The following is a 23,386-nucleotide window of genomic DNA, read 5'->3' as shown; positions in this document are numbered from 1 at the left end:
AAGTACAAAAAATGGGTCATGTCTAGGCTTTGAGTGTCGCAAATCTTTCATTCCTCCGAACATGACACATGCAAAAATTGCTGTCAGACCAAATAAAACAACACAAAAGTATTGTATTCTAATATGTGTGGTTATGCTTTCCTTGTGGATAAACATAGTTTTAACATCGCTAATGGTGATCATAGCACGTCTTTGACCGCAAACAAGTCTTCCCTGGTGGTGGTGTGTGATTAGTCTGTTGGGAATACAGCATGTGATGAAGCTCAAAAGGAGAAAGGAACCTATATGTGCCAAGACAAAAGTATACGTGTTAATGGAGAAGACATGCTTCGTGGTTATCGCTACAAATGCCCACAGGGATACATGGGAAACCCATACATCCGGAACGGATGTCAAGGTACCGTCTACACTACATGTTTTGCATATAAATAATATATATGCAGCAATGATTATTATGATAACCAGTTGATTTCATGTTTTCAATTAGATGTCAATGAGTGTGAATCTCCGGAACTCAGTGATTTCTTGCCGGGAGATTGTAAGAACACATATGGGAGTTATTCTTGTGTTCACCCGAAACGACCCCATTGTGATACAAAAAGAGGTGTACAGTGCACAAATGATAGCTCAGGAAATACATCCTTCATTAAAGGTAAACACACAAACACAAGATAATTAAATAGTTGAGGTAGCTAGGTACCCTTTGATGACTAATAGAAGATTGATGTCGAAATATATGATGCAGGTTTCATTGAAGGTGTCATCGGTGCAGCTTTGACAATATCTTTTGTTTATTGGAGAGTTAAGCAAAAGAGAAAAATCGAGGTTAGAAAGGACTTCTTCAAGCAAAATGGTGGTATCATCTTACAGGAAATGCTATTTATATGCAAAGATACTGGGAACAAAGCAAAAATTTTCACAGAAGAAGAGCTGAAGAAAGCAACTGACAACTTCAATGATGCCAATGTTATAGGCCAAGGCGGTTATGGTATGGTTTACAAAGGAATCTTAACAGACAAGACAATATTGTAGCGATCAAGAAGTCTAAAGTAATTGACCAAAGCCAAGTCAAGCAGTTTGTGAATGAGGTAATCATTCTATCAAAAATCACTCATCCAAATATTGTAGAACTCCTTGGATGTTGCCTAGAAACACATATTCCCTTGCTTGTGTATGAATATGTAACCAATGACACCTTATGTCACCACATACATGCAAAGGATCCTATATTGACATTAGACAAACGGCTGAAGATATCAGAAGACATTGCTGAAGCTCTTTCGTACCTGCATTCAACCATATGCATTATTCATAGAGATGTGAAGCCATCAAATATACTGTTGAATGATGATTTTACTGCAAAAGTGTCTGATTTTGGGATATCAAGATTCGTTCCTCCTGGTCAAACTCATATTTCAACTTTTGTTAAAGGAACCGCAGGGTATGTGGACCCTGAATACTTTCGAACCTGTAACTTAACCGAGAAGAGTGATGTTTACAGTTTTGGAGTTGTTCTTGTAGAGTTACTTACGGGAACAAATATTCAGTCCTTAGAGATATCGCTAATAGTCCATAAAGGTGCAGCAACATACTTTGGTTCGCTACTGGAACAAAATGCATTGGTTAAAGTTCTTGATGATCAACTGAAAAGAGTTGAGTATACTAAGGTAGTGAAATGTGTTACTAAAATAGCAGTTAGATGCCTTGATCTTGAAGCAAAGACAAGGCCCACAATGAAGGAAATAAAAGAAGAGTTGAAACAATTAAGATGTATTTTGTTGTCAATTGAAGCTGATAGTATATAGATATGAATCTATTCACTTGAAGTCTATTTGCATAAATATTTTCTATTAATAGTTTCCTTTTTAAAGTAAGTTGGTTTCGTGTTTCTATATTTGTCGACCACATAGTTCGATCTCTTAACACGTTCACGTCATTCTGTGGACGCACAATGTTTGAGAAATTAGCTCGGAAATATAAACCAAAAAGGCTATGAGATCAAGCAGTCAACACGTTACACATGCTTTTTTTAAGAAATCAAAAGAGGATTTGATATATATTTCAGCTTATTCCTATCATCTATATATAGGGAAATAAGACGATTCCTAGACATAAAAGAAAAGGCATAACAAATGGCTAAATTCTAGCACCTTAATTTATGCTTGGACCTTTGTCTTTGATCGCATGTTTAGAAGACCACACGTTGGTAAGAAAAGCCCAACAAAGTTTAGTTGAATCTCTAGTCCTAGGTTGTGAGTCCAATGCATAAGTTGCAAGATGTTTGTCAAAGGAAGAATGCCTTGGTGAGAAGAGGAGGTTTGAAATGTTGGATGAACAAAGACTAGAGCAAATTTATCTCCAAATCTGATAGATGGAAAAAATAATAAACATGTGATGCAACAAACTCTGTTTGAAAAAAGTGTTCAAGATCAGAAAGTGGTGACAAAGGTTGCATTAAGTAAGGAATTCGAAGTAGATGGATTAAATGTTGAGTTTGGAGAACATGTTAAATAAGTGTGTGGGCCTAAGAATATGTCTTGTATGGTTAAAGCCAAAGGTCCAAGAATATGTCTTCTATTTTATGTCTAGGAGCTATCTTATTTCCCTACAAATATACTAAATTCTCTTTTTCATATGAATTGGACCCAAAACTTGTGACTGCACATGTGACATATGGGTCAAGTGTTTGGTCTAGTTTGTTAGATAAAAATTATAACAGAATAATCAGAAGTTTTTGTGAAGAAACTTGTTTGCACCACCTATGCAATACAACTTAGTGCAAAAAAAGAAGATGATTACAATAGAAAAAACTAACTAGTAAAGAAGTTACTATTGATCAAAACATTGTTAAAAAGTAGATACTGATTTGTTGTACTGAACATGATCAGGTTACTTTTGATGTAGAGTAATAAAACTATGGAACATGATAGATGCTAAAATTAGATCGAAAAATCACTCCAATAACACTAAAAGGAAAATAGCGTAGATCGAAATTATTATTGAAACGAAGAATTAGAACGAATTACAAACAAGATTACAGAATTAAAAGAACCCTAAACTCAACGGGTTAAAGAAAAGTAACAAACTCTAATCCGTCTAATCGTCTTATAACGACTAACAAAAACAGAACAACAAAATTACACATCTAGCCCCTGTACTTACTAGCTGTGATCATGTCTAGACAAAACTCCTTCAACTATGAGAATTGACAGGAATGATCCTAGACTTTGTTAACACCAGACCTAACAATCTCCACCTTGTTATTAAAGTCAACCTTTAACTTCTGCAAGCAATAATGAAACTTTGGACCTGGAACCACCTTTGTTAAGATGTCAGCAACATTCTCCATTGTATCCACCTTATTTACTTCAATTTCTTTTGAACTAACAATATCACGAATGAAATGTAACTTGACATTTATTCGTTTTGTTCTTTCATGATAAACTTGGTTTTTTGTTAACTGCACTGCACCTTGGTTATCACATATTACCACTGATCGTGCCAGTTTTACCCCTATTTCAGAGATAAGTCCCTTTAACCACAATGCTTCCTTAACAACTCGGTTAGAGCAACATATTCAGATTTAGTAGTAGACAAAGCTACTACATGCCGCAAAGATGCTTACCAACTCACCATACCACCACAAACCATAAATGCATAACCTGTTATAGACCTTCCTCTGTCCATATCTTTCGCAAAATCTGATTCAATAAAGCCCAACACCATTTTTTCATCACTTTCGATACCTCTTCCAAAGATCAAACCAACCTCTTTGGTACCATTTAGATACTTAAGAATCCATGTAACAACTTCCCAATGCTTTCTACCTGGCTTAGCCAAATATCTACTTACAAGACTAACAACATACCCAATATATGGCCTTGTACACACCTTCAAGTACATCAAGCTTCCAACAACATTTGCATAAGGAACATTTTTCATGAGAGTCTGCTCTTTCTGTCTTTGGTGAATCTTGATTAGACAACTTAAAATGTTGAGCCAAAGGAGTTGTGACACACTTATTATTAGCCATGTCAAAGTTATGCAACACCTTATTAACATAAGACACCTGAGATAACTTCAACTTCTTTAACTCTCTATCTCTCCAAATCTCCATACCCAATATCTTCTTTTCTTACCCAAGTATTTTCATATAAAACTCAGCCATTAACAGATCTTTAGTAGCCCTTATTTCATCCTTATATTTACATGCAACTAACATGTCATCTACATACAATAGAAGATAGACAAAATTACATTTGATGTATTCTTTAAAGTATACACAACTATCATCAAAACCATGAGTAACCATATACTTATCAAATCATATATACCACTGCCTTGGTGATTTCTTGAGACCGGTCATACAATGATTTTTGCAACAAACACACCTTTTCCTCTTCACTATTTACCTCAAATCCCTTTGGTCGTCTCATGTATATCTTATCTAAATTTCCATGTAAAAAAGTCATCTTTATATCCAATTGTTCAAGCTCTAAATCATAATAAGCAGTTAAGGACAAAACTACCCTTGTGGATGAATGCTTGACAACAGGTGAGAAGATTTCATTATAATCTGATCGATGTCGAAATGTCAATAAAAAAAATTATAAAATATCTTTACTAGCAAGGGCAAGTAAGGTGTCGAATCCACAGGGAATCAGTGGAAAGTGCTAATCAAGTTCAATACTTAATATCTAATTATACTAGGCGGACAGACAATGTTAAGTGGTTTGAAAGATTTGTTAAACAAAAGTAATGTTCCTCTGATTTGTAAAAAATTATGAGGAAATAACCAATCTCCAGATTTCAGGTTGTGAAGAAAGTTGGACAAGTAATTAAACCTATTTGAAAATATCTTTGTTTGAATTAGTAAGCAAAAGACTAAATATTTGGCTCTGCTGATTATCAAAACTTAATCCGAACAATTGGCACAACTAAATAATAATTTAATTGATTACCAGTTTTAGGTATTGATGAATGAAATCAATGCTACGGTTAATGACAAACGGGTCAATGACGATAAGAACTCAATTTTAAATGTTGATGACCTCAAACCAATTAACTGATACAATCTTAAGCATTCAATTACGAAAAACTGTTCAAGCACACAAACAAACGTAAAGATTCAACTAACCGAATGATTAACCGAATCCAAATCCAATATTAAGGTTCAAATACCAAAAATTCCCACAAACACAACCCTATACCCGGAGATGGTCACAGAAGCTTTAGCCTAACATATATAAGCATCTTGGAAATAATTCTTGGTTGAGATAATGAGAACATGGATGATTGTGGTGAGTGGTAGGTGTTAGGATGGTGGAGAATGGCCCCCAAATTTGGGGCGAATCTTCATTGGGGCCAGGGGTGGCCCCGGCCCCTCTGTTTTTTTACGCAGTAGTGTAAATTTACCTGTTTTCGGCCGAAAAATTTTATACGTAGTGTAAGTTTAGCCTTTTTTGGCCGAAAATTTGAGTCCCCCCCCCCCCTCGTTTATGAAATTTTGTATACATTTTGAGTTCGGCCCCCGGTGCCTCAGTCCAAGCTTCGCCACTGCCCCAAATTCATCTTTGGTGGCCAGGGTATGAAGGATAATCAATTTAGGGATTATCATGGCTTAAATATGGAATAAAACAATCCAAAAAAGCAATTCCCGTCAGACCTGGTCGTAGCCAACGCCAGGGCCGTAGGCTACGGCCCTAGTCGCTGCCTTACATCTCCCATTATGCCATTTTCATATTCTTCACGTAGAGAAACCCAAAATTCATATCTTATGGGTTCTGTAACTCATTTCCTAGCCTCGGATATGCCCGTTTTACTTTAGGTGCGCACGAATCACTTCCGAACATCATTTTCTTTATTAAATCTTCATTCCAACTCCGTTTTCCTTCCCGTTTGCGGCCACGTCTTCGTATTTCAATTCTCTATCATATAATGTATCATTAATTTCATTTCCACCTCACATAAATTCTCCAAATTAGTTCCGTGAAGCTCTGAGCAGCTGTAAACATAAAACCACTCAAAGTACTCGCGTTTGAAACATATAAACAAAAAAATGCACGAGATTACATCCTATAAACGCATACTTTCACCCATACATCATAATCAACAACAGGCCTCCACCTTCCTCTTCTTGAAATGTACTTTGTCTTCAACTTGGTCCACACATTCAACTATATACTCCAAAAGGTCTAGACCCTCTCCCTCAATATCCTCATCAGTAACCACAACTGGTGCATTCATTGGCTTTTCAGTAACTAGAGGAATTGGTGTGGTATTATTCTCCACAACCACCTCCTCAAATTCATTCTCTGAAAGATCAATAGCCTCATTTATTACTTCATCATTCACCACGACACAACTAGGAAACTGCTCCCGATCTCGTTTAATTTTGGCCACATCTTAAAATAGTTGACTCATCAGTTCATCTTGGGCAACATTAGACGTTTCTTGAAGCTCCAACCTCTGATACAAAGCCTTATTTTGAGCCTCTTGATTTCTATTATGAGTCTCTTGTTATGTCTTCATTTGCTTCAAGAATTCCATCACATCCTAAATCGACTCCTCTTTATTACCCGAGGAATCATTTTGATCTTGCTGATAATTACCTTGACATATACCACCATGGTTATAATATTGAGGGAAATCCTCGTATAATGGTTTGGATTGTTCATGGTAGTAACAGTTTTCCTCCTTTTTATAACTCACAAATGTTGGAGTCTCGGGCCCATCACTTTCATACTCATCTGACTCATGATAGTTAGGTGTAGGCGGTGGATAATTCTGGAATTGTCTATTACGGCAATGTTGGTTGATGTTCCTTTGATTATAACTATCTAGCTCTTAGTAACTTTGGGGGTTGTATGAAGGCGGTTCATGATATGGAAATGAATGGTACATATCAGCATCCTCCACGAACTCATATCCTTCATGTGGGTCATAGACCCAACTCCCTGTCATTGTGAGTTACCTACACATTTGAAACACAAGAATACCCCTCGTAAAATAAAGCACAAAAAATTAAAAACAAAAAACAAAAACAAAAACTAAACTAAAGAAAACCCGCCATAGCCGAACCGCCCCATTTATGTAATTATTAATTGAAACATAAGGGTTTGAAAATTAGAATTAGTGCATGAGCAAGATATTTTTACACTTTTACACTTATTGCCGTTACAGAAAAAAGTTCTCCACACCTACTAGGATTTAGGCTAATAATAATAATATTGGTGATATCGGTTACCGTATTCATTCTAATGTTCCATAATTGTCGTTCTAAATTTCTATCCAAATTGTCATTTATATGATTTAATATGTCAATTAGATATGTGTAAATAGTAAATTGCAGTAAAAAAAAAGAAAAGAAAATATGTTTGAATTCCTCAATACGATTTGCGACTATTCATGGTTCACAATCATAAAGAAGGATTGTTTATTTTAATCACGGTTAACCGACCGATAAACCACTCGTTATAACCGTTAAAACCGACTAACCGAAACCGCCATGACGGGTCGGTTATGGTTATGGTTATCTATTAACCGCTATATCGGTTATGGTTATGGGTTTGGCCAAAAACCGCCCCAAACCGACCCACGTACACCCCTAGCGAGTGGTAGGTGTTAGGATGGTGAGAATGGCCCCCAAATTCGTCTTTAGTGGCCAGGGTACGAAGGATAATCGATTTAGGGTTTATCCCGGCCTAAATATGGAAGAAAACAAGCCAAAAAAGCAATTCCCGTCAGACCTGGCCGCTGCCTTACGGCTCCCATTATGCCATTTTCATATTCTTCTCGTCGAGAAACCCAAAATTCATATCTTATGGGTTCCGTAACTCATTTTCTAGCCTCGAATATGCCCGTTTTACTTTATGTGCGCACTAATAACTTCCGAACATCATTTTCTTTATAAAATCTTCATTCCAACTCCGTTTTCCTCCTCGTTTGCGGTCACGTCTTCGTATTTCAATTCTATATCATATAATGTATCATTAATCTCATTTCCACCTCACGTAAATTCTCCAAATTAGTTTCGTTAAGCTCTGAGCACTTGTAAACATAAAACCACTCAAAGTACTCGCGTTTGAAACATATAAACAAATAAAACGCACGGGATTACATCCTATAAACGCATACTTCCACCCATACATCATAATCAACAACAGGCCTTTGAGTAAATCCCTTTGCCACTAGTCTATTTTTATATATTGTCTTCTCAATCCCTTCAATCCCTTTCTTCAACTTACAATCTACAAGTTATTGATCCTTTGGTTTATCCACCAAAGTCCAAGTTTCATTCTTCTTAAGGGAGTTCACCTCTTCTTCCATGGCTTCAAGCCATTTTTTCCTATTGACTGATGTTATCGCCTCATTGAATGTCAAAGGCTCGTGACCACTTTCTTCTTTTACAGCCATGAAAACAAAAGCTGAGATACCATCATTGCTCTTGTCCTTGCAGGAACTGTAACAGTTCTTCTAGTTCTATCCCTAGCTGATGAACGTTGTTCGAGTCATTCAAAAACCCAGTTAAACTAAATAGTTAGAGTAAGTAGGGTATCGTATCCACAAGTAGCATGTGGTCAGTATTGCAAAGTTTGTTTGATTTTCAATATAAAATTTAGCTAAATAAGATGGACAAACGATATCAAGCAAAATTAGAAGATTGATTTTGAAAACAATTTAAAGAAAACGCAACCTTCTCCCGATTTCAGGTTCTAGGTTTCACACAAAACTCGTTTCATTAATTGGACACCACATGGATATGGAATTGGAAAGTAGGTTAATTTAGGTGGTAATCAAAAATAGATTTTTGTCATCGGATTTTTTATAATTCAATTACCATACTTACTAGTGTGAATCGACCTACTCTATGTCACCCAACATGCTACTAGGTTTTGTCATCAACCGAACAAGTTGTAAAGCAAGGATTACTTACACATGCAAATAATTTAAATAAACCAACACATCAATATGTTCATACAACGTTGTCAATGTCAAGAACAAATCCAAACATTAATAAAATTGAGAAAAGTGTTAAACCTAAACGAACCGTTTACCCGGAGAAAGTTACAACGAGACTAGCCTTGCGTCATTACGATTATTGCTTCTTGATTTTTGTACCAAACAGCCAAAGGCTGCTTTCTCTTGTCTTGCGCTGCTCCCAAAATCAGCCGTCCAGCCCCTGCATAACCTCTACTGCCGTCGAACTCACCAAAACCTTGTCCCCCTCATTTACTATATGAACCCAATACTTATTGAGCCCACTCCAAAATTGTGTGCACGCCATTTGAGCCTAGATTTCACGTTTAATAAACGAGCCCACCTTCTAATTCTATTTCATTATACTTTATTATTCTTTTCCTTAATATGCACGTGTACAAACAAAATCACTAGAATTCCTTGTTCATCTAAATTTCGTAAAGGGTCTGCATAAACAAAAGTCAAACAATATATTAATCATTCTTTTATGGTGACATTTAAATAGAATGTGGTTGCTTTCATATTTATTATTATTATTATTATTATTATTATTATTCATGAATCATTTGCGCATCAAACTCAATCTTCCTAAGACTCCAACGCATGCTCGTAATTGCTTCTAATAAGTATCTTTAATGCTCAATGGCCTGAAATACAAAAGTACGCTTGAAGTACCAATGTTCATCCAATATTTAAAGTAAAACTAAACAATTAATATAATAAAACACACGACTTTTAACCTACCATCACTAGTCAAACAATAATCTCTTGTTCCACTACTAGAAGCATCATTTATTGGTTTTTCAGTTATTAATGTACCCCTATCCTAAATAGGCTCCACCTCAAACTGAACACCCTTTTGTTTATTGACCAAAGTACCCTCAGCTTGAGCTAATACGTCCTTATACATTATTTCTTCTCTGAACATAACAACATCCCTGCTAACAATGATCTTAGGAGTAACATTACCAACTTTTCACAGCCTATACCCTTTAACCCTTTTAGGATATCCAAAAAAAATACATTTTTGAACTCTTGGTTCTAGTTTTCCCTGGCTTATATGGGTATAAGCCAAAGAACCAAGTACTTTCAAATTATCAAAGTGAGACTTAGTACCTAACCAATTTTCCATTGGAATCATCATGTCTATGGCTGCTGATGAAGATCTATTGACAAGATAAGTTGTAGTAGTTATTGCTTCTGCCCAAAACTTTTTAGGCATTCCAGAACTATGTAACATGCACCTTATTTTCATCAATATAGTCCTATTCATCCTCTCCACCAAACCGTTTTGTTGTGGAGTTCCAGGTACAGATAAGTGCCTTGCAATGCCATGATTTTTGCAAAACTTATCGAACCAACCACTACAAAATTCCAACCCAATGCCAGTTCTCAACTTGTTAATTTTCCTTTTAGTTTGATTCTTTACAAGTGCTTTCCTTTCTTTGAATTTTTCAAACACATGATCTTTATGTTTTAGAACATACACCCATACTCTTCTAGAGAAATCATCAACCATGCTTAGAAATAACTTGCCCAACCTAGGGACTCCACCTTAGCTGGACCCCACAAGTTAGCACGAGTATAGTCAAGTATTCCTTTGGTAGTGTGAATACCTTTCTTGAAACTAAATCTTTTTTCCTTTCCCATCACACAATGCTCACAAAACTCTACTTCATTCTGCTTCAACCCAATCAACAACTGTTGTTTACCCAACTCAAGCAAGCCTTGTTCACTCATATAGCCAAGTCTTTTGTGCCATAACATTGTGTGATTCATTTCCTTTTCTTCTGCTATCATTGCAGAACCTTGAATAACATGTCCATCCAAGACATATATGTTGTTACTCCTCCTAGTTCCAGTCATGATCACCATGGAACCCTTAATGACTCTAGACTTACCACCCTTTAAACTCACAATAAGACTTCCACTTTCACAAAAGATATCAAATTCTTAGTTAAATCAGGAATAAACCTTATATTCTTCAAGTCAACATATGTTCCATTGTCTAACTGCAATGTAACAATACCTTATCCTTGAATATCGCATGTCCTATCATCACCCAATTTAATTGTTCCAAGATCTTCTATCTTCAAATCTTTCAAACATCTTTGTTTGAAGTCATGTGATAAGTATAGCCTGAGTCCATTAACCATTCATTATTAGACATTTGATTAGTAACAACCAAAACATCCGCACTTTCATACCCTTTCACCATCTCTTTTTGAAGTACTTGACTCGTCTTTCTATCCGGGGCAATCTCTCTTTAAGTGTTTTTCCAAGTTACAAATATAACACTTCCTTTTAACCTTTGATTTTGAACTAGTTACACTTTTAAACTTTGGATTTCTTTGTTGTGATTCCACGAACAACCAAACCCTCTCCTCCATCATCTTGTCCATCATTTCTTTTCTTTAACTCCCTAGATTTCAACGATGGAAATATCTCATCCATAGTCAATGTTTCTCTCCCAACTTATAAAATTCATCAGTATGATATTCAAGTGATTTGCCATACACCATGTGAAACATGTACAATCTCTTCTTGAGATATAATCGATTGGCTAAAGACTTTGTCATATACAGACTTTTCAACTTCTCCCAAATTATGGCAGCCGAAGTTTCTTTAGCCAATTATCTCAACACACGATCACCTAGACTGAGTATTATTGCACTGTGCGCATTCTCCAATATATTCTTCTTTTCATTATTAGAAAGATCTGCTGGTAATCTAGCTTTTCTGGCGAGAGCATCAACCAGACCTTGATGAACTAACATGGCCTTCATTTTAACTCTCCGCAATCCGAAATCATTTTTTCCATCAAATTTCTCCAATTCAAACTTTGTAGAAACCATTTTGAATCGTTAATTGATCTTCAATCGAAATGGACAACAATCCCTTTGAACAATCAAGCCATAATAGGGCTCTGATACCAATTGTTAAAATTGGATCGAACAATCACTCCAATAACACTCAAAAGATAATAGCGAAGATCGGAATTATTATTGAAACGAAGAATTAGAACGAATTACAAACAATATTACATAATTGAAAGAATCCTAAATTGAATGGGTTTAACAAAAGTAACAAACCCTAATCCATCTAATCGTCTTATAACGACTAACCAAAACATAACAACAAAATTACACATCTAGCCCCTGCACTTACTAACTAAGAACATGTCTAGACCAAACTCCTTTAACTATGAGAATTGACAAGAATGACCCTACACTTTATTGACACCAGACCTAACAATAAAAGACACCATTTATTAGCTCTTACGGATCACATATTTAAGCGGTAGTTATCATCAATTAAGAAAGTTAGTTATGTAGAGTTCAAGGGTTTCATTGAAGGTATGGAGTTTTTACTAAGGATGTTTGATGACCGTTTGAGTCAATCAAAAACCTAATTAAACTATCTAGATAGGATAAGTAAGGTATCGTATCCACCAAAAGTATGTGGTCAATGTGATTCGTGTAAGCAACTTTAATATTATGAAGTAACAGATTTAGTTCTGATCACACAATCAATGATTTAAATTTAGAGTTTAACAAGTAAACGAGTAAACAAGTTTCAATCAATTAACAAAGCAAATCACACCCGGGAATTCAAGTAAGCAACCTATAGTAATCTCATGCAACCTAACAGATTAATTATTACTGGTTAACTACAGACTGATCAATCAGACAAAACCTTAGACATCAATAATCGCTTTACACACGGCACTGGTTATCAAACAGTCCTTGCCAGTGTGACTCAGTTAAGGGCAATTATATGTTTTATCGTATTCAATCTAATCAAACAATCATATGATCACTTATCTAGCAACTGGTAACAAATCGTTCAGACCAACGTAAACGTAAACCGACTGAACACACAGAAATACTAAACATCAGTAATCATATATCAACCATAAACAATTATACATAGTGTTCTAAATCACATGAGAAAAATTGTAAAAGTTACAAACTATACATCCCGGGTATGATTCGGAGAAGACTAGCCGAGCATCGTAATCGATAGATCTTCAATTATGATGAAGAAGGCCATTAGGATTGATCAAGAGATGATTGGTAGCCCTGGAATTCACCCAAAATCTCCTAATAGCTGCTGGAAGTCGCCCCCCCCCCCCCCCCGATTAGGGTTCGGAAAATAGAAGATATTGGTCAAAATCCGTTTTTTTAGACCATCGCGTATCGCGATGGCCATAGACCCTACTTGTCGACTACCGCGACCTAAGAAAACCTCATATTTGGATTCCTCTCGTCGAGAAACCCAAAATTCATATATTATGAATCCCGTAACTCATTTTCTAGCTCAAGATATGCTCGTTTTACTTCAAGGTCGCATTTTGTCAACCCATCTTGTTCAGTTTTAGCATTGGCTTATGATTTCTCATCCATACTCTTCCTGAATCCTTGTAACACTTCCCAAGACATCAAATCATGCTTCGGTCTTCCCGAGATATCATTCCATGCTCGTACAGGTCTCGCATTTAGCATCTTTAACGATCAATTATCTGAAATACAAAAGCTCGTATGAAGTACCAAAGTTCTAACAATATACTCAATAAAACTACATAATTAATCACTAATATATATACAAAATACCCGACCATCAATGTTATAATGCAGTTTCTACATATGAGCAGCGGGCCAACTGGGCTAAGAAAGGGCTTGAGGCCCCCAAATTATAAGGCCCCCATTTAAAAAAAATTATATATCTTATGCAGAAAGCCACCAATAATAATGGCGATGTTAGGACAGAGAGAAGAAACGACGCACTCGTGATGAACTTCTGGAGATTCACAAATCACAATCGTTCAATCATGAATCAACCACCTATACAACTAATCAAGGATGGAGGGATTGGACAACAACAACACTCCATTAAATCATAACGGTAATTCTTTTTGTTATTATCGCCAATTAATGGATCTAAATCTCTAATCAACTAGTATAAACTAACCCTTGATGACTGATTAATCCATCAGATGCCGATTAATCCATCAGAATATGTTACTGACTAACTCTGGTGACTTCGAAATACCCATACAACACCTGTGAGCCTTTGACGACTGACGAAACAGACAAATAGCACGTGACGGGCCTGGCGGCAATCGATTTCACGGTTTTCACCCTAACTCCCTAAGCTTTCTGGCTTCTGCAATCAGTTTGTAGTCGGCTCTGTTCTCTGTGACCAATCGGTTAATTTTAAAATTTTAACTCAGCCTGATTATTTCCCTATTGTTTGTTTGCTTGTTTAGATTTTTAGTTGTTTTGACGGTTTACTGTTGACTGTTGAGGTAAATTTTAGATTTCAGCCTATTGCCCTATTTGCCTACTTGACATTTGTGCTTAATTGTATATTTGTATTAGAATAGAATCTGCCTTAATCAATGTCACACCGACACCAAACATACGAATCCGGTTATGCAAAAAAACAAAAAAGACTTAAAAGAGAGGCTTTAGTTCAATCACAAAAAGGAGCTATTTTTAAATTTTTAACACCCCCAAAAACTACAAACAATGAACATACAAATGACGATCATCCTATAGATAATGACTTTACAAGTGACGAACAACCTATAAGTAATGAACTTATAAATGACGAACAACTTACAAATAAAGAACCTACAATTGATGAGTTAACAAGTGACGATGAACCTATAAACGATAATCAACTTCCAAATGAGAATCAAGCTAAAGAACCTCCAAATATTGTTGACCCAAGTCAATGGAATAATATCAATAGTAATTTAAGGGATCTAATTGTAGAAAAAGGCCCAGTAAAAATTTATGGTTACAAATTTCCAAAAGATGAATATTCAAGAAGCTTTAATACTTCTCTTTATATCCGAAAGTTACCGAATAGAGAAAAAATAGAAAGAAAATGGTTGGTTTATTCTATAGAACTATATAGAGCATTTTGTTTTTGTTGTAAGTTATTCAATGTGAATCAATGTATAAGTGAATTAGCATATGAAGGTAGTAATGATTGGAGAAATCTTAGTGCCAAATTAAAAGAACATGAATTAAGTAATGCGCATGTTGTCAATATGAGAACATGGATGGAATTAGAGATAAGATTGGCGAAAAATAAAACAATTGATAAACAAACTCAAGATCAAATAAATAAAGATAAAGAACATTGGAGAAACGTGCTAATAAGAATAGTCGCCATTGTAAAGAGTTTTGGTAAAAAGAATATAGCATTTCGTGGGAAGAATGAAAAAATTTATGAAGAAAATAATGGTAATTTTTTAGCTATTATCGAGATGATTGCGGATCAATTTGATCCAATAATGCAAGAACATATTCGACGCATAAAAGACAATGAAATTCATAATCATTACCTTGGACACAAAATGCAAAATGAATTGATTTGTTTGTTAGCAAATGAAATAAAAACTAAAATTATTAAAAAGGTTAAGGAAGCTAAATATTTTTCAGTTATACTTGATTGCACTCTCGATATAAGTCAAAAAGAACAATGTCCATTGTCTTACGATGTGTAGATGTTTCATCAACTCCAATTCAAGTTAATGAATATTTTATAGGATTTTTAATAGTAGATGATACAAGTGGTAAAGGCCTTTTTGATGCTATTATTAAAGAAATTAGTAATCTAGGGCTTAATGTAAATGATATTAGAGGACAAGGTTATGATAATGGATCGAATATGAAGGGAAAACATCAAGGCGTGCAAAAACGATTGTTAGGCATTAACCCTAGAGCATTTTACACACCATGTGGTTGTCATAGTTTAAATTTAGTAATTTCTGATATGGCTATCTCTTGTAACAATGCTGAGGATTTTTTTGATGTATTACAACGTGTTTATTGTTTGTTCGCATCATCCACTAAAAGATGGAATATTTTACTAGATAATGTAAAACATTTAACTCTTAAACCATTATCACAAACACGTTGGGAAAGTCGATTAGAAAGTGTAAAAGCAATTAAGTTTCAAGCTTCGCAAATAAGAGAAGCATTATTGGATTTATATGAGGATAGTACTGATCTTAAAACTAAAGATGATGCTAAAAATTTAGCTACGGTACATTTTGAAAATTTTGAATTTTTATTAGCGATGGTTATTTGGTATGATATTCTGTTTGCTATTAATATAGTTAGTAAAAACTTACAAGCAAAGGATATGTGTATTGATGATGCTATAAAACAACTAAATGAACTTATTTGTTTTTTTAAAACTTATAGAGAGGAGGGATTTGAAAAGGCTATGACCGCAACTAAACAAATATATCTAGATAGTGGTATTAAACCAGTTTTTCGTGAGAAACGTATTATTCTTAGAAATAAAAGGTTTGATCAAAATACAGATAATGAAACTTTAAAACTCCTATCGAGTGTTTTGGGACTGATTATTTCTTATACATAGTAGATCAAGCTATATCTTCAATCACAAGTAGATTTAATCAATTTAAAGAGTTTGAAACTATTTTCTGTTTTTTGTTTAGTATAGAAAAGTTAAAATCGTTCGATGAAGAAATTTTAAAAAAGAAGTGTATTAATCTTGAGAATTTTTTGAAACATGATGACAAGGTAGACATTGATGGTTTAGATTTATTTCAAGAACTGAAAATGCTAAGGGATATGATAGATATAGAATCTGACACACTTATAAACATATTAAATTATATTAAAAAGTTTGATTCTTTTTCGAATGCTTATATTGCTTATAGAATTGTGTTAACTATTCCTGTAACCGTTGCTTCTACAGAACGTAGTTTTTCCAAATTAAAGTTGATAAAAACTTATTTAAGATCTACAATGTCACAAGAAAGGTTAAATGGTTTAGCTCTTTTGTCCATTGAGAAGAACTTTATAGGAGAAATTGATTATGATTATTTTATTAAACAATTCACATCTATTAAAGCTAGAAAATAAATTTCATATAAATATTATTTTTTACCAACACGAAATAACTTAAAAAAAACAAAATTTAACTCCGCCAACTATAAACGTTTGGTTTATTATTGTCGGTCCCAAGCCCGAATAAAGGAGGAGGGTTTATACTTAAAATTTTTGGAAAAAAAGGCCCCAACTTGATAATTAGCTTGAGGCCTCTAAAAACCTTGGGCCGTTACTGCTTATGAGAGTTAGTATCTCAAGAGCTTGATTAGTAATATAATGATCTCAACCAAGATTGACTTTTTCCAATTATTATAATTCTTAATACACCAATTACATAACCTGACCATCTATTTATATTAAATAGCTTCTTAAACATAGATAATTCTAAACAATCAAAATATTAATTAAATTCTAGTTAATTAAACTCTTTTTAAAATACCCATTCAATTAATTTTCACTTTCTTTCAAAACTAACTCATCAACTTTTTTGATAACTCGTTTCAAGATTAACTTTCAATATTCCCTCTTAATCCTAATAACGGCCCGTTCTCTTGCTCTTTTCCCCAATCAAACCAGTGGATCATGATTGTTCTATCTTGATTCTTCTTGATTTTTTACTTTTCCTTGTTTTCTTTGTTCCTTTTTTCCCTTACTTCTTTCTTTCTTTCCTTTTTTTATTGCTACTTTCTAATAAAAAAAACCAACAATTTTTCTCTTTCTACTTATAAAACATTAGGATACTTTCTATCTTCTTTCTTCAAGATCTGGCTTTTGATTACTTTCTTTCTTTAGCATCGGGCTATTGACTACTTTTTTTTTTCTTATTCTAACTCAAAAATGAATTTCTATTTTTTGCTTGAATTCTCACGAATTCTTTCTTGCTTTTGCTATAACCCAAACCATGTTTTTTTGCTCTTGCCTACTTACTAACCAGGTTTTCTTGCTCCTAACTACTTGCTAATCAGGTTAATCTGCTTGCGAATCAGGTTTTTCCTGCTATAGACATGCTTGCTACTTGATGAACACGGACTTGCTTTCAGAACATGGATTCCAAACTAGCCCATGCAATGTAAATCCATGCAAGAATTAATAAATACATAAATTGTATAACTTGCATAATTAGTTATTTGCTAAATGAAAACTTTTTTAATCTATTTGGTAAAAATAATTTATATAATAAAGTAAGTTGTAAAGTCGAGCCAACTTGATTTTTGATCGAGTCAAACACAAGTTCAAGATGTTAACTTTGAGCTAATCCTAGTTAGTTCGGTATAAAGTTCGAGCTAGACTTGTCTCGACTTAACTTGACTTGTTAACAACCTTTTAAGTGGTGTATTCCATCGTGTCACGCGAACACTATCATATACACAAAATAGAAGAAAAATAAAGGATTAATGATCAAATATAACATGCAAAGTTAATTGGAAAAAAAATTCAAAAAGCAAATACACAAATTGTATATACAATCAAGTACAAATTATTCATGCATGAATATGATGGCTAGCTCGAATCTCAATTCTCAACTTGGTGATTATTAATATAAACACCGTTCATTTTCCTCCACCATTCACTCCACTCCTCATCTTTTCCCCACAATAATCTCTACCCATTGCGTAAATTCAACTCAAACCCTATTCACATCTCTTTGTTCATCCACCACTCACCGCAAAATGGCTTTATCAGCTCGTGAACAGAACGTCTACATGGCCAAGCTCGCCGAGCAGGCCGAACGCTACGACGAAATGGTTGAATTCGTCGAAAAAGTGTCCGAAACCGAAGAACTCTCGGTCGAGGAGCGTAACCTTTTGTCCGTCGCGTACAAGAACGTGATCGGGGCTCGGCGTGCTTCGTGGAGAATAACATCATCGATCGAGCAGAAGGAAGAGTCGCGTGGGAATGAGGATCATGTGAAGGTGATCAAGGAATATAGGACGAAGATTGAGGCTGAGCTTTCGAGGATTTGTGATGGGATTTTGAAGCTGCTTGATTCGAGGCTTATTGCTTCGGCTACTTCGGGTGATTCGAAGGTGTTTTATTTGAAGATGAAGGGAGATTATCATAGGTATCTTGCGGAGTTTAAGGCGGGTGGTGATCGGAAAGAGGCTGCCGAGAGTACTCTCACTGCCTATAAGTCCGCTCAGGTTAATTTTTCGTTTAATATTTACATACGGGTTATGCTACGCCTCAAACTCAAACGGCCGTCCACAAAACACTTAGACGGGACAATAAAATTAAATTTCAAAATTTATGTTTAAACAATATACAGACGGCCGATCTGACCATTAGGAGGTCAAACTTTGAATATTATTGGTTCAAACGGTTGTTTGACAAATATTCGTACGACTGTTCAAATCATAGACAGTCAAACTTTTGGTTAAAACGGCCGTCCAACCTCTATCCCGTTTAAAACGGTGTGTATTTAGATGTCAGACGGTGTATACATTGATGATCCCTCTAAATATTGCTACCATAATTGATTAGGTATTAATTGATATTCACGTTAGGTTTTATAAGGTCAAATTCCATCTTAAATAAATTGTACATTTAACGGTATGATTAAAGTTTTCATAAGTGCAAATATTCAAACTTTTTAAATTTTCATTTGTTGTATTCAAAATGTTACTGCAAAAGAAACAAGTTGTGTTTGTAATAATGTGTTTTTTAGTATTGGAATTAGGGTTGTCACTGTTACCCGAAACCCGAACCCAACCCGAAAAAACCCGTACTCGAACCCGAACTAACCCGACTCGAATAACCCGAACCCAAGAAAAGACTAACCCGAACCTGAACCGAAGTAATTCGGGTTGGTTTTCGGGTTTGATTTATAAGATTTTGGTCAACCCGAAAAACCCGAATAAACTTCTAGTTTTGAAATTAAATATATTTTTATGTATAATAGGCTAAGTTTTAGTCACTAAAATTATCAGAATATAGTCGAACAACCAAATCACTCCCGATTGAATACGATTATGGTTCGAGTTAGTTTTACTCTTCTTTTGAATTGTTTTATCAAGTTAGATTAGTTTATTATTTGATTATTTGTGTTATAAGCAAAGAAGAATATGTTATTTTAATTTTAGCATCGTAGTTTTTTTTTTTTTTTTTTGGGTTTCGTGTGCTTTTTTCTATGATACTCGAAACCCGATTAACCCAACCCGAAAAAAACCCGAATCCGAATTACCCGAACCCAAAAAACCCATGAGAAATTTGGGTTAGTTTCTTGTCAAGATTTAAAACTTTAAAATCCGAAATTCTGACCCGAAAAACCCGAAACCTAAGAAACGAACCCGAAGAACACCCTTAAATCCCTAATTGGAATATCGAAAAATGCTTTATTCAAAAATAAATTTCAGTTTCAATAAAATTTAGGTAGACGACAAATAAGAAAAAACAAATCCGTGTATTTATAGTTATAATAAAACATTAGATATTGCTAAATGAAAAGCGAAAGTTTAGCACCCATTCATATAAGAATTTGAAAATCAGACCGTTAAGTGATTATAGTCTTTCAATCTTAAACCACTTCTAAAGGAAGTTCATTAAATAAATAAAATTCTGAAATTTAATTTTGCTTTGGTGTTCTTGTATCCATATGGACTGAGATATGCATTTACACTACACCATTTTTCTTGTAGTCTAAGAACCATTTTGATCTATATTTGCAGACGCATTTGATTAAGATGACGAAATTTACCAACACTTAGGCATAAATTCCATCATCTTCATTAAAGTCCAATTAATCAACTAAATCAAAGTTATATGCATTGTACACTATTCATCTGCAACTATATATCTGCTAAATGATATATTATCAATTTGTTTTTCATTATTTGCAGGATATTGCAAACGCTGAACTTGCACCCACGCACCCAATCCGCCTCGGACTGGCTCTCAATTTCTCCGTCTTTTACTATGAAATTTTGAACTCTCCAGACCGAGCTTGTGGCCTTGCAAAACAGGTATGAACACCAAAACATGATACTAACAAATACGGATTTATGTATCATTTTGACTACTTTTATTCAAAAGCTAGTGACATGATCATGTCATTATAATCTCCTTTCCAGGCTTTTGATGAAGCAATTGCGGAGTTGGATACGTTGGGTGAGGAGTCTTACAAAGATAGCACCTTGATCATGCAACTCCTTCGCGACAACCTCACTCTCTGGACCTCTGATATGCAGGTACAAAAATGTTTTTTATATGTTACGAACGTTCGTCCTATTTACTTATTAATAAGTTGAATTGGCGTAAGTTGCGGTTCACTAGATCAGCTGACTAAAAGGTTGAATTGATCCCACCTTAAACAAATTAGAGACCAAGCTTGACCTTAAATTAGAGTTCGTTTAACAGTCCAGTTCTGAGGTTCTATACTGGTTTTGATTAAGTTTCGCGAGCCTAAACAGACTTATTATTTGTTTAAATATAAAAACTTCTATTTAATTAATTATAACAAATGCATAACTACAAAAATTATATTATTATACATAACAGTAATTACATATACTTAATAAATAGAAGTGCATTATTTTAGTCATAATATATATTTTGCTATAATGTTTAGCATAATTCGATATCAAAATAATGAATAAAAATATTATTGGATGCAGGACGAAGGAGGCGATGAAATTAAGGAAGCATCTAGTGCAAAGCAAAGTGAGCAGCAACAACAGTGAGGCTTTGCATCCTCATTCTAATTATCTTTGTTTAGGAGAATTTGGCATCTTATTTCTCCATCTTTATTTGTCAACTTATAAATTTATTTTCATGTTTCAATGACTTAGTATATGTTTACTTATTGAGTTGAGGCGAAAAACTATTAAGCAATTTCGAACCATGCCTAAAAAACTATTGAATATTAATCCTTTTATCCATGTTCGGCCTGCATTATTATCTAACAGTTATTGGGTCTCAAAAACAATTACTTATATGTAAGTCAAATGGATCGGCGTCAAGAAGGTACAAATGAGGATAAATGGTTACTCACAGATCCTTGCAAGTCATTATCGGTTTAGAACTTGAATTCGGTATGTAAAATCCGAGTCAAGTTTGTATTTTCAGTTTGGATGCAAAATCTTTGTTGATTGGGATTGCATTAATTAATTAGTCGAATACAAATTCTGTTTATTTGTTCGTATTTCATAAACAAAGAAGATTGTAAAAAAGATCGGCGCCTTTAAACAAAAAACAGGGGTTGCTCTTGAACATAGAGCCAATGCAGCGAGAGGTGCTTGAAGGTTGAAAGGAATAGAACTTGTTCAAAGTTATCGTTGCCAAAAGTTAGGACATTATGCCTGGAAATGTCCAAGCAAGTTGTTCAAAAGCCCCACCTTGTTAATTTCTAAAAATTATGTAGATTACTTGGTTAAGGGAACCGAGTACGAAAACTGAAAAGAAAGATGGGTAGTGAATTTATCCTTTAGAAAGCATACGAAGGGGGAACAAAACTTAGTTCAAATAATTAAAAAATAGCGTTGGGGTAGAAAACAGCAGTAATTAAAAGAATTTTCTTTTCACTCATGGTGTTGTGAAAATTTTCATTAACCATTCCTTGTCTTCACTTTGTTCCAAAGTTGAATAAAATTTTAAAAATGTCTTAAGCATGGAACAATTAGTAAGTCAAGGCCATGAAGTGAAACTGGTAGGGGATGTTTGCTATGTGAAAAAGATGATTGAAAATATAGAAGATTTTAGTAAATATCAAAGAAAGTTTTTCTAATGTCGGATTTAGAATTAATATGCTTCGAAAATTTTCAAGAACTAGATGACAGAACCACTACTAGAAAACAAGTCATTTTCCTACAAAAATTTCCTACGACAAATAGTTCCAACAGATTTCCAACAAAAAAATTAAACTCCAACTTTGCTACAGTATTATCTAATAAACATTATGTTAAGTCAAAATAATTTTTGTAGGAAAGTTGTAGGAAGTTTACAACAACATGTTTTTATAGCAATTTGTAAGAAACGTTGTTGGAAAATGGTTGAAAACGATTTTCAAGCATGTGTTTTTCCAACATAACTTTTTTAACCTTTTTGTTGGAAAAATGTTAGAAACTTGATTTTCCAACAAATTTCCTACGAATTCAGTTGTAGAAAAACATCTATTTTTCTAGTAGTGAACCCATTATGAAATTTGAAATTGAAAAGGGTAAAATTGAAGCATGTCTCTAGGTCTATTATGATCATCAAAATAATCAAGATGAAGAGGTGGTGATGAAAGATGGTCAAAAAGGAAATAGAACTAGTAACCCTGTTAAGATTACTTCTATGGAGACTTGTGTGACATTTTTAGGCATGCTAAACAAAAGACTAGCCGCCGGCCCGCCACACACCCTCTCCTCTCATCCATTAGGCAGCTGTTGCACAAGGGAAACCCGAGACACAAAGGTCTTGGCTTTTTGGTCCTTATTCAACAGTGGCACTTCATCATAAACCATGACCAATAGATCTTAGTTCTTCGGTTAGATCACTCGAGTGAGCAAAACCGATTGTGATCGAATGATTGGTGATTTGATTCGAAAGCT

At 34.5% G+C, this 23,386-nt stretch overlaps 3 protein-coding genes across 3 annotated transcripts; 2 read left to right on the top strand and 1 right to left on the bottom strand.

The window, feature by feature from the left end:
- Positions 1-285: 285 nt before the first annotated feature.
- LOC143634873 (wall-associated receptor kinase 5-like) lies at positions 286-1,805 on the top strand. The gene is made up of 4 exons (XM_077102842.1): positions 286-397; positions 488-652; positions 746-988; positions 1,033-1,805. Exons 1-4 carry the CDS (start codon positions 286-288, stop codon positions 1,803-1,805), a joined length of 1,293 nt encoding a protein of 430 aa, XP_076958957.1.
- An 8,695-nt stretch (positions 1,806-10,500) lies between these two features.
- Positions 10,501-11,197, bottom strand: LOC143634872 (putative mitochondrial protein AtMg00300). Its single transcript, XM_077102841.1, has 2 exons — positions 11,133-11,197; positions 10,501-10,909 (listed from the first exon to the last, which is right to left on the bottom strand). Exons 1-2 carry the CDS (start codon positions 11,195-11,197, stop codon positions 10,501-10,503), a joined length of 474 nt encoding a protein of 157 aa, XP_076958956.1.
- A 7,186-nt stretch (positions 11,198-18,383) lies between these two features.
- Positions 18,384-21,682, top strand: LOC143634914 (14-3-3-like protein). Its single transcript, XM_077102873.1, has 4 exons — positions 18,384-19,000; positions 20,696-20,818; positions 20,927-21,043; positions 21,470-21,682. Exons 1-4 carry the CDS (start codon positions 18,530-18,532, stop codon positions 21,533-21,535), a joined length of 777 nt encoding a protein of 258 aa, XP_076958988.1. The 5' UTR covers positions 18,384-18,529; the 3' UTR covers positions 21,536-21,682.
- The last annotated feature ends 1,704 nt before the right edge of the window (positions 21,683-23,386 follow it).

Source organism: Bidens hawaiensis, unplaced genomic scaffold (assembly GCF_021521415.1).
Source record: "Bidens hawaiensis isolate Kalapana, Puna unplaced genomic scaffold, B.hawaiensis_p1.1 tig00007270_1, whole genome shotgun sequence".
Lineage (NCBI taxonomy): Eukaryota > Viridiplantae > Streptophyta > Magnoliopsida > Asterales > Asteraceae > Bidens > Bidens hawaiensis.
Note: the sequence above shows the minus strand (reverse complement) of the source record. Positions and strands in the feature narration are given on the sequence as shown.